At 34.5% G+C, this 12360-nt stretch overlaps 1 protein-coding gene across 2 annotated transcripts in view; it reads right to left on the bottom strand.

Annotated features, from left to right (window-relative positions):
- The window catches only part of Tyr (tyrosinase), a 64776-nt gene that overhangs the window by 8411 nt on the left and 44005 nt on the right, over positions 1 to 12360 (bottom strand). For both annotated transcript variants that reach the window (XM_021167636.1, XM_021167635.1), the window contains one exon: positions 1793 to 1974. In XM_021167636.1, coding sequence (XP_021023295.1) covers positions 1838 to 1974 — 137 coding nt within the window. In that variant the 3' untranslated portion in view covers positions 1793 to 1837. The remainder of the gene's footprint in view (positions 1 to 1792; positions 1975 to 12360) is intronic.

Consider the following 12360-nt stretch of genomic DNA (forward strand, 5'->3'; position numbering starts at 1 on the left):
TTGGCAGACACACAGGTTCAAGGAGTGGCCAGAGCATTGTGCACCTCTATTTTTTTAAATCAGTGAAGCTAGTTCTGCTAACACTGATATCTATCTTGCTAATTACAGGGCTTCTGTGTCCTTTTACATTCTGTCAGGATCTTTCAATAGGTTTGACAATTTGTATCATGAGGATTCTGGCTACATCAATTGACTAATCTATTGATGGATTCCCAACATGATACACTAATTAGGACTTTCTGGAAAGTAGAAAGTGAGGACTGATTGGAGGAATTAAGTCACTGGGAGTTTGCCTTTGAAGGATACATCGTAAATATAACTCCCTCTTTGTCTTTTCTACAAACTCCTAACATAATATTTCTATCTTGCCTCAACTTCAAACCCATGAAACCTGTTGATCATGGTCTGAAACCCCACCTTTTTTAATGTGACTTTTCAGCCATTTTTCATTGCAACAAATAGGTAGACTAGAATAGTAGGAAGTTCCTGCATGGACAAGGCTTTCTTTCTTTCTTTCTTTCTTTCTTTCTTTCTTTCTTTCTTTCTTTCTTTCTTTCTTTCTTTCTTTTTTCTTTTCTTTTTTATTAGATATTTTCTCTATTTACATTTTAAATGTTATCCCGTTTACTGGTTTCTCCTCAGAAAACCTCCTATCCCCTCCCCCCTCTTCCTGCTCAGCAACCTACCCACACCTGCTTCCTGGCCCTGGCATTCCCCTATACTGGGGCATAGAACCTTCACAGGACCAAGGGCCTCTCCTCCCATTGATGACCTGCTAGACCATCCTCTACTACATATGCAGCTAGAGCCATGAGTCCACCATGTGTTTTCTTTGGTTAGTGGTTACAGAGACAGAGTTTGAAGCAGAGACTGAAGGAATGACCATCCAGAGACTTCCCTACCTGGGGATCTATCCCATATACAACCACCAAACCCAGACACTATTGTGGATGCCAACATAGCTTGCTGACAGGAATCTGATACAGCCCCTCTCCTGAGACACTCTGCAAGTGCCTGAAAAATATAGAAGTAGATGCTCACAGACATTCATTGGACAGAGCACAAGGTCCCCAATGAAGGAGCTAGAGAAAGTACTCAATGGGCCAGAGGGGTTTGCAGCCACATAGGAAGAACAACAATATGGACTAAGTTTTTATCACTACCTATTCTTTCTTCATCAAGAAGATATTAATGTAGTTCTGACTAGGAAGGCCAAAGCCCATAGGTACTTCCAGTCCTAAGGCTTTACATTATGCTTCTAGCCAAAGGTATAATAGTTAACATTAAAGAAGTATTATGAAACCCAATATTAGTTCATTTTGAAAGTTTCCATTATTGCATTGGTAATCCTACCAAGAGTCTCAAGATGGAAGATCACAAATTGTTAACTCCATATGATTCGTAGACTGAATTCTTTAATCTGATTCAGAAAAATACACTGAGTTATTCCTATCTAAATATATAATGAATAAAATATGATTCACAGAATTGAAAGAATATCCGTAGGTCATAAAACAGCTGACATAATTCATTGGAATTCATGGTTCAAAAGCTTCCCAATCCTATATTCTTCAACAATTTAACTGTATAAAATTCCTATACTAGATGGAATAGTTATACATTTAGGAATCGTTGAAATGCAGTTCTAGTTTACACAATTATAAATTGGTATAATATAGTTTCTTTAGAAGTTTTAGAAAAACATTGAGTATACAGTAGATGTTTTTAACTGCCCCAAAAGAGGTTACCCACATTGCATTTCATAGTTCATCTGAAGGCAACTGAGCTTTACCTGACTCTTGGAGGTAGCTGTAGTCATATCCCAGATCCTTGGATGTTATGAAGAAATCACCATTTCTATAGAGCGGTATGAAAGGAACCATGTAAGAGTCTCTGTTATGGCCGATAGGTGCATTGGCTTCTGGGTAAACTTCCAAAAGAGGGCGGTGCCTTCGCAGCCATTGTTCAAAAATACTACCGAGGGAAGGGTTACTCAGAGTCAGGAACATTTAATTATAAGGTGTACATTTTAAGTTCTTAAAAGACAATTATTGATATCACAAGACTTGATCAAGTGCTGACTATCTTCAAACTTTGACAAGTTACAATTTCATGTCCTGAATAAGGTCATTCATCAGGAGTAGTGTAAGGATAACTTCAAATTTTCCTTAAGAAAATTAGACTTTTATAGATAATATAGAGGTTTCAGAATTCAACATTTGTTTTCATGAAATATTGCCATAATATTAAATATAACTTTAAAAATGCAAAGAAACTCAAAAGAAAAACCATATAAAACTAAATTGGCAAAAGACTAGACCTTAATCATTTTTTATTTGTTTTTCTGTATATCAGGTATTTCAGTCTTTGTCTTATGGTTAGGAAAGATCATGTTTTCTAAGGCAGAGCCTACTTTTAATGATAGAAGATGAAACAGCCAATTTCCAGCTTCCCATAAAGCTTTTATGTGACCACATGATTACTATTCAGGGAACAAGACAAAAACATTCTAGGAATAGGAAATAGTGACCAAAACAAAACAAACAAACAAACCAAGGACAGTGGAAATCCATCCTAATGGTGGGCAATGACATTCTTTGGAATAGCATTGAGCAAATAAGATTGCCAGGTCAGATATGGACTTGTTAGAGGTAGAATGACATGGTTCCTGCCCCTGAAACAGGGCCAACAAGCATGGGCCTTCATGAGTGTCAATGGCTGCTGTGGGAATATGACTTGTTTGTATAACAATGTACATATTTTCACATTCTTCTTTTAAAAAATGTCCTTCCTGTTAATGGTAAAGACTCCGATAATCAGAGATAGCATGAATCTGGCAGGTGAAGGTGTGGCTAATGTCTCACCAAAATGATAAACACTGGAATCTTCAGGACAGCCCTTAATGCTGTGGAAGAGAACTCTAGAAACATGAGTTTGAAAATATATAATTTCTCAGCTATGTAAAATATAAGGATATGATATGAATTGTTTGGGGAGCAGGAGTTTTTTAAAAGAACAAAATCAGCTGCACCCTCAACCAACTTGTAAGAAAGATAGGAAGGAAGGAGATAAGGAGATTTAGGGAGTGGTGATCACAAGAGATCCCACTCTGCTAAGATTTTTTGTTTAAGATTACAAAGGCAGACAGACCTGAGTTCAAGGTCAGCCTGGGACAGAGGGAATTTAGTCCCAGGCCCAGGCATGAAGAAGTGGTAATTTCAGGGCAGGATCCCACCCAGCTAGTTTATCATCTGTACAGATCTGCTGGCAGATCTTTGAATTCTTTTGCAATGTTTAAAAAAAATATTGTGCTTGCTGTATCCTAAGAATCAAGAGGCAAGGTCATAGGATAGTGATTTGTAGGATAATCAAAAGGGAACCTGGAGAAAATGACTAGATTGATATGTACAATAAAAGACTGGGTTTATGATCTGTAAGATATGAGCTATCCAGAGAAATGTTTAACAAGAACTGCTTGGTGAACAGTCTAAAGCAGAATACAGCGAAGAGAGCTGCCTGTAGATCTCCAGCGAAAAAAAATCAGAGAGAAAGCAATCTGGAAAGCTATCTCAAGTAGGCTACCAGTTTGGAACCAAAATTTGACATCCAGTTGTTTCCTTCTCTCAGAATCTCCCTCAAAGCTGAGGCGATCCTTGGCAAAAGACAGCTGTACCATGAAAGGAATCTATTCTGCACTAATCTGTTCTCTGGCATGTTTGCTCATGAGTTTGCCCCTATTGTTCTGATCTGTCCCTGAGTTTGTTTCACAATAATTCTGTAAGCTAACTAAATTCCTTTTGGAACATTCCTACTAAAATAAGCTAATGTTAGTTTCTGTTAGACATAATAAAAATTAGTAACAAGGCTTAAAAAACTAAAGACATCAGAAGATTTCAAAAAATGAATTCTCAAATAGTAAGAGAATTTATAGAGAGCTCTTATAAGCATGAAAAAGAAATCAATTTGTGTTACAAGACTGGTTGACAGGGGAAGAACAAGAAACCTGGAGTTAATGAACTCTCCTTGAGCACTACCTTTAGGTTTTAATCTCTCATGATTAAAAATTAAATTAAAAATATGAAACTTATCCTTACTATCCAACTGATTCAAAACGCCAATGTTAGAAATATTTATGAAAGTCCAAATAAGTTATTGCTAATTTTAAATATAAGTTAGAAAGTCAGAAGGTAGTACATTGTAGAGATCAAGTTACATAAAAGGGAGACTGTTAATACTGCAATAAATTTAAAAAAAATACAGTTTAAATGACAACAAACAGAACAAAAAGTCAAATAGAAAAGAACATACTAATTTTTTATGGTATAAAGCAATTCTATCACTTGAGATCTTGTTGTGGATAGTCCTGGGATTAATTATATTGGATATTAATTCCACTCTCCTGTGAGGGGATGCGAACTAGGAATAAGTCAGCACTCAGGTGATTTCCTATAAACCTGCTTCCCTCCTTAATTTATAAAATAAAGGACAGCTGATGATTGGGCAGACAAAAGGGAAGCTGGGGAGAGAGGGAAGAAGGAGAAAATGGAAGAGGAAGAGAAAGAGGAGGTATAGGAGGAGGAGCAGATGCACATGGCCTGGAGAAACCTCAAGTTATGAGGGGTCTCATAGATGTGGAAGATGGTAGTGTAGTGGTAGAGCTGCCCAATCTAGGTGCACAGCATGTATTCATATTAACTAAGTTGTGTTTTCATTGCTCGGGCATATTTGAGTTGGAGATTTACCACAAGATCTGGATTTCAATCACTAGTCTAGTCAATATATTATCTATATGTGAAACATGAAAATATGAATCATGACTAACAAAATTTTTCTAATTTTGGTTCATTATTAAATATATATAAGCCATGTATTGCATGTCAACTTCTGCTAATTCAAAATGGAAATAACTTTTATGGTACAAAGATACTATGTAGATTAAAACAGCATCAGACACAGATTGTTGATAGTAGCATTTTTCCTGATCCCTTTTTCTAATCATCTTTCATATTATTATCAGCAAACTAGGAGAACTTTACAGCTGGTAAGAAAAAGAAAATGTGCTGTGACAGAAATATGAAGGCCATGTGCTTGAAGCCAGTTCTCTAATAATGGTCGTGTTCTGGTAGGCAGAATTAGGAAAGAGACCTCTGAAGGATTGATATTCTTTTCCAGCTTTTATACACCAAAAAGATTAGAACTCATTTCTAAACCCTAAGTCTCTGTAAGAGTTATAATTTTATGACTTTTTAAAAATATTAGCTTGTACTTTTATCTTCAAATAAGGCTTACTTGTTAACCACATGCATTTTAGAAAATACAAACAAGCCAAACATGAAAAGATCACATGTAATTGCTTTATATTTAGTTTTAAGATATGTACATATAATATTCTATATATACTTGAATCATATAGATATTATACTATTAACTTATAAATAATATATATATATATATATATATGTGTGTGTGTTTGTGTATAATATTTTATTAGTTTGAAGCCTTATATTTTCAACTAGTAAATATATATATATGCATATATATATAGGAACAGGCCAATATGCAGAGGGTGAAGAAAAAATCTGTACCTGATTTCATCTGAGAAAAATTACTATTATAGTTTAATTTATAAATAATCTCGTTTCTACTGAGAAATAAAAACAAAACTCTTACCTTAGTAGGACAAGGGCATCAATCCTTAGCTCCATATTTAATGGATGCGACCATTAATTTGCTTACTATTTCATCAACTTATAAAAATGAAGGCATTAGTCTCGATTAAAATCGTCAGTGATAGTTTTCATCTTCAACTAATTTCATGAAACTGTGTCTAGAATATGGTTTTCATTGAAATACTAATAGTAAACTGTATATTCACGGTGACAGTTTGGGTGGAAAATCATATAAAAAATAAACAAAATACCCTCCTGTGTACTGAATCTGGATAGATTATTGAAAGTCTGAGAAATAGGGAGAGAGGTATTGTAGAATTAGGAAAAAGCCACCATAGAGAGATGGCATGATAAGTTTTAAAGATAAATTTACCATAGACTATTTGGTTTCAGGTCTAGTATAAAGTCTTAGGTTGCTATTTTCTATCCAATAATAAAAAATAAAGTGGAAAATGAGCAACTTCTCTTGAATCCATAAGAAAATCGAGGTTTCAGAACAAATTTCTTACCCTAAAGCTGTAGATATATATGTATCCTAAAGAATATGACTAAAATTTTATCTACTAGGAGCCAATGCAACTGGATCCCTAAAATGATAACAATACCTAAACATTTCAGGAAAACTTAGACTTGGGTAATAGTGACAAACTTCTGGGGTAGCAGTCTCAATGATATTATGACTCAATGATATTATAACACACATTATGACTTTACATCCAGGAATTCTACAAGGATTTCAGGATGAAGGTACGAGATCTTGTCTAACTCTGTCCATGCAAGCAATTATTGTGAAATATGTTGAGAACCTTTCCAATTAAGATAAGGTCCACAATTTGTTTTACTGAAGAAATGGATTTCTCTCAATCTACCTGCTGTTCTTATCTTATTCAGTGTGTGTGTGTGTGTGTGTGTGTGTGTGTGTGTGTGTGTGTGTGTGTAGGGGGGAGAGGCCAAAGGGCCCAAGGCCTCCAGAAAATGTTTTTTGTAGTGCTGAATCAAGGGAGGAGAAAATGGGTAAGGTTAAAGAGGTTTAGAGACACAAGTTTGTAGCCATAGTACCCAGACATTGGTGTACTAAAAGTTACAAAAGTTTCACAATATGTCATGACTTCCTGGCTCTCTGACTATAATATCACACAAACAAAGGTACAGTGTCAGAACCAGAGATTACACCTAAAGGAACTACAATATTCTGAGGAACAATATATATGTCCTTAAGAAAGGGATACGGGGAACTCCAAAACCAAAAGAAAAAATATCAAAAATCTGAAACCTATGCCAACTATAACCACAGTAAATAAATTAAAGATTATTGGATGTTGAAAAAAAAACATAAATCTTCACATTAACATTGTGCTTACCTCAGCTACTACAATTAAATAAAAACAAAACATGTCCAAAGTAATAAAACTTGTCTGAAGAGACAAAGCAATTATCAGAATTCCAAATACCATGTATACTTTTGGTATTATCAAACATAGAGCTCAAAACTATACTAATAATATGCTGAGTTTTAAAAGGAAATGTAAAAAACTCACAATAAGAAACTCACAAGACAAGATGATATATGTAAGCAGATGTACAAACTCTAATAAAGAATCAAAGAATACTTCAGAAATAAAAAATATCTACAATAGAAATGAAGGGTATCTTCAGTGACTTGATGAGTATACTTAATATAGATGAGGAATACATTAGCAAATTTAAAGATGACTTAGCAGAAACTTCTCAAACCCAAATGGAGAAAGAGAGAGAGAGAGAGAGAGAGAGAGAGAGAGAGAGAGAGAGAGAGAGAGAGAGGACAAAGAGATACAGACAGACAGACAGAGAGATAGAGATAGAGAGAGCGCAGAATCAAGAGAGAAGCAGAGAAAGAAGAAATAAAAAACAAAACAAATGATCCAAATGAAAATTGTTGAGTAATTTTAAAGATGAAGCATAATCATAACTGAATTACCAGAATATAAGAATGAACAAATCAGATAAATTCAAGAGAATAACTTGTGGTTTTTGTCTTGTTTTGTTTTGTCATGGTGGCAAATGAATATGAATTCCCTGTGAGTATGAATACCTTGTAGTGGCATAGAATAAGCATATGATTAAAGACAGAAATATTTATGATAACATACACACAGATACAGACACACACTGGGAGGGGAGAGAAGAGAGAACAAGATAGCGAGAGAGCAAGAGAATGAGAGTGAGCAAGAGAGAGAGAGAGAGAGAGAGAGAGAGAGAGAGAGAGAGAGAGAGAAATATTTCAGGATAAGGATCAAACTGAAATTGTTCACAGTTAGTAAATATGGAACAATTTAAATTAAAATACTAGGTATTATTGGTTTATAGTCCAAAGTATAAAATAAAGGAGGTATATTCACACTAATATAAATGAATTAGTAAGTAGGAGCAATTTACAGTATCAAATACTTTCAAATAATTATGGTTTTTTTCTGCAGATAGTCTATAAGGACTTCCTTCTGAAGTACATTATCAGATAGTAGAGAGATTTAACAGTTTGAGAAACCTGTCAAAAACCACCTGTACCAGAAAACATATGCTATTAACAGTGGTAAGCTCATTATATGTCCTTGATATGATTTGAAGCAAATAGTGCTTTACTTCTGTAATATTCTTACAATACAAAACTTATATCCAATAAGAATCAAGTTCTGTTGAGGGACATTATATAAGACACCTGAGTAGGACTCCAATATGTCAAGATCAATAAATGGAAGTGAGAAAAACTATCATAGCTGAGAATAGGAAAGCTTGGTGAATAATGGTAAGATAGGATCTTAGGCAGGGCACAGGTCCAAGAATAACGTTGGGTCACTTCTAATATGGACTTTGCCTATGTAATTTATCAGTGTTGGCTTGCTAACTGCAACAACAGTTCCATACTCTTTTAAGATGTTATTGATTCAATGAACAAGGTATGATGCACGCCAAACCCCAGTATTTTATCTAATTAGTGAAACTATTTTAAAACAAAACATAAGTTTATTAAACAAAATTAACAGAAGGGCCTTAAAAAAGTTGAGTGTTTAAGAATCAATTTTAGAACATCCACTAGTAATAACAAAATGTAACAAAATGTTGTATATACAAATATAAGACATTTTATTCTTAAAATTCATTCATTTAAAATAGGTGAATTCTTCTGAAAAGTTTTCAGCATTTATAATACTTTTTTTTTTCTGGTCAAAGCATTAGTGAAATTCTCTGCCCTGTGGTTCTTAACAGTATAGTGTTAGATTTAAACATCCTAAAGAGTAATTTTAGAAATATCTTTGTAATTATACAATAGAAAATTTTACAAAAGAATTCTATATAAAGAAGTCCTGATTCATGGTTATAGGATTTTCTAAGTGTGCAAACTCAAGGAAAGATTTTGATGGTATATTTAAGCTCAGAGTTGAAGAATGAGTATACAGGGGAAAGAATGAAGAGGAACAGGTATACAGCAAATCACACACACTTAGTGTGTGACATACTTGTTCATAAGGGTCAAAGAGGGAATATTTTTAGATGATATTGGAGAACAAAAACCTGGGTTTCAGCCATGAAGAATAGCAAATGTCATATGTCAGAATTTAGCATATTTTCCTTCTATGAGCAGTAGGAAGTAGCTCTTCGAATTTGGAGTGGTGAATGAGGGCATTTACAAATAAGCATTTTGACATATTATACAGATTACTTTGTGGATGATAGATGAAAGATGAAGCTATGGTTTGAATGTATCCCCCCAAAGTTATATTGAATTTTGACCCTCAATCTGAAAGTATTGAATGTCAAAGCAAATATCCAGAGATGAGGTCACAAGAGTTCTGTCCTCAAGAATGGATTAATGTTGTCTTTGGAGTGAGATAATTTCCCTAGGTATGTGTTAGTTATGAAAAAAAAAGTTGTCTCTCTCTTAATTCTTGTTATCTTGTTCTATTTGAGCATGAATCTCATCACATTGGATGTCAATTCAAGAAAAGTCCCTCAACCCGTAGCCTAAGAACTGTAAGAAACACATGTGTTATTTAATCAACCAGTCTCAAGTATTCTATTTTAACACAATCATGGACTGAATCATATAATAAAACTTGATAGACATATATGAGTAAGGTTTAAATTTATCAGAGAGGAAATCTATGTATAAGAAGAAAGAGCGGGGCATGGTAGCGCACACCTTTAATCCCAGCACTTGGGAGGCAGATTTCTGAGTTTGAGGCCAGCCTGGTCTACAAAGTGAGTTCCAGGACAACCAGGGCTATAGAGAGAAACCCTGTCTCAAACACACACACACAAACACAAACAAACATAAAAACAAAAACAACAACAAAACAAAAACAAACAAACAAAAACCAAAAAAATAAAAATAAAAAATAAAAGAAGGAAGAAGAGGTGTAGAAGCAAGAACTACTGAATGGTGAGATGCTACATAGGTCTTTACATATTATGTCTCATGCTTCTGGGCAAAAGATTTTCACTCTCAAACAAATGGAACTCTAGAAAAGTGGTGAATGTATTACAAGATTTAATATCTTAGTATGAATTCTCCATTAAATGTAAAGGAATCTCTCTGGAATTTTGAAATAAAATATTGAAGTAATGTGTAAGGCTGACTATTGTATACTCAACTAGAATGTGCTAAAATTATCTGGGATTTCATATCATATTCTGTGATGTACTATACCTAAGTTTTATACTTTTCTGGTAATATGCAAGAAATTCCTTAGCAATTAGAAAGTAAAGTAGACAGTTAAACAAAACTTTAATGTTTTGCGTCAAGTGGTAGAAAACCTTTTTATTTGTGCATGTGTAGGGTGTTAAAAGTCTAAACTAGACATCTTCAGTCATTAATTCTTACACGAGAAATGGATTTTTATCATAAAATATTCTCCAGATGGCAGAAAAGAGATGAATTCATAATTGTAAAATACAAGGCTAAAGATGTGTGTGTGTGTGTATGTGTGTGTGTGTGTGTGTGTGTTTATAATTGAAACTCAGTTTTCCTTCTTGTACTACAGGGACCAGAATTCAGTACCAAGAATTCCAGGAATAGACACTGACATGGGATTTTCTAATGAATAGCTTGAGATTCCTTTTTTAGGGAGGCTTGTGAGTGTCCATGAAGTGACTCACAAATTGCTGAGTGTTTTCTAGACAGTGCATATCCAAAGCAGGTAGGTGTGAGTGGAAAGAGTTAAGGAAAAGAATAACAATACAATCTATCAAGATTGTATCTATCAATGCTTTACAGGATGAACAGATGAGAAGAAAATATGTGCTCTGTGGTATGTGAGCAAGGAGAAAAGTGCAAAATATAGACATTTTGTTTCAAATTGTGTGTGTGTGTGTGTGTGTGTGTGTGTAAAACAACAAATTATTTTTCCTGGTTTCAGTTTCCTTAGGTGTAAAGTGTACCTAATAACAAAGTCGAATGCTTGTGAGAAACCAGTGAGCTAGGTGTGCAATGTACCCTAGACAATCTATTAGGCACCCAAACTGATTAGTTGTGGCTATTCTTTTACATGTGAGAAACTACCCATTTTACTTCATAAAAGAGCTAATATTAATATTTTTGAAATAAATATTCTACATTTTGGATCTGGGGTTATATTTGATATACTATGGACAAGATATCATTGTTTGGTTTCTCAAACAATGTTTTACTTTGTACCTTTATTAATGATTAAAAACATTTCATTACTTATATGTACATATACTGTGTTATATGAAAGACTCTAACTTCCATTATCTTCCATGATATTTTTTCCAATTACTCCTCATCTCTCCCTCACTTTTCTTTCCCAATATCCTGACTACTCTCTATCTCTCATTCTCTCTCTCTCTTCTCTCTCTTCTCTCTCTTCTCTCTCTCTCTCTCTCTCTCTCTCTCTCTCTCTCTCTCTCTCTCTCTCTTTCTCCAATCCCATACATACTGCTTGTATGTGCATGGGTGTGGGGCCACCTACTGGAGGTTGGGTAACTTCCCAGGTCCCCACAAAATTATTATTAAGAAAGCTAAGAAATATTTTTTAAATCGAGAAAAACAATTGAAGATGGGGTTCAGGGTGATTTAGTCAGTAGAGTACTTGTTATACAAGCATGATGAACTGGTTCTAGATACCCAGCAGCCATTCAGAAGGAGAGTGCAATATAAATTACATTGGTAAATTGTCATGTCATTTGCGCTTATTAAGAAGAAAATCTGGGGACAAGATGGACCCTTTGTTTCAGACTTAAATATATTTATATCATGTCCTCTGAGACCCTTTCCTAAGACTACCTGTCCAGCTAGTCTTGCCAAGTGGCACTCTCCAGGTTTATTGAGATCTTTTCTCAGAAAATAAAGTGAAAAGGTAGAGAAGAACATGCCCAGTGTAAGCCTCTAACATCCACATGCATGAGCACAGCATTAAACACACAAACACATATGTATGCATAATGAATATAAAATAAAAATTTGCAGGGTGAGCACTTTGTAGAGGATTATGAAGAAATTCTGAGGGTCTTCAGATGGAAATTTGGGTTCAGAGTATTGTAAGAATAACTCTAGAAATATGGGTAACCTACTTAACTTGTGACGATGCTAGTTTCATTTCGGTGAAACAGAGTATAACAGTATTGGATGAACCATTTCAGCCCCAAAGTTCAAATGGTGAAGGAACTCCTAGAACCTTGGTGACTACATTAGAAA

Source organism: Mus caroli, chromosome 7 (genome assembly GCF_900094665.2).
Source record: "Mus caroli chromosome 7, CAROLI_EIJ_v1.1, whole genome shotgun sequence".
Classification (NCBI taxonomy): domain Eukaryota; kingdom Metazoa; phylum Chordata; class Mammalia; order Rodentia; family Muridae; genus Mus; species Mus caroli.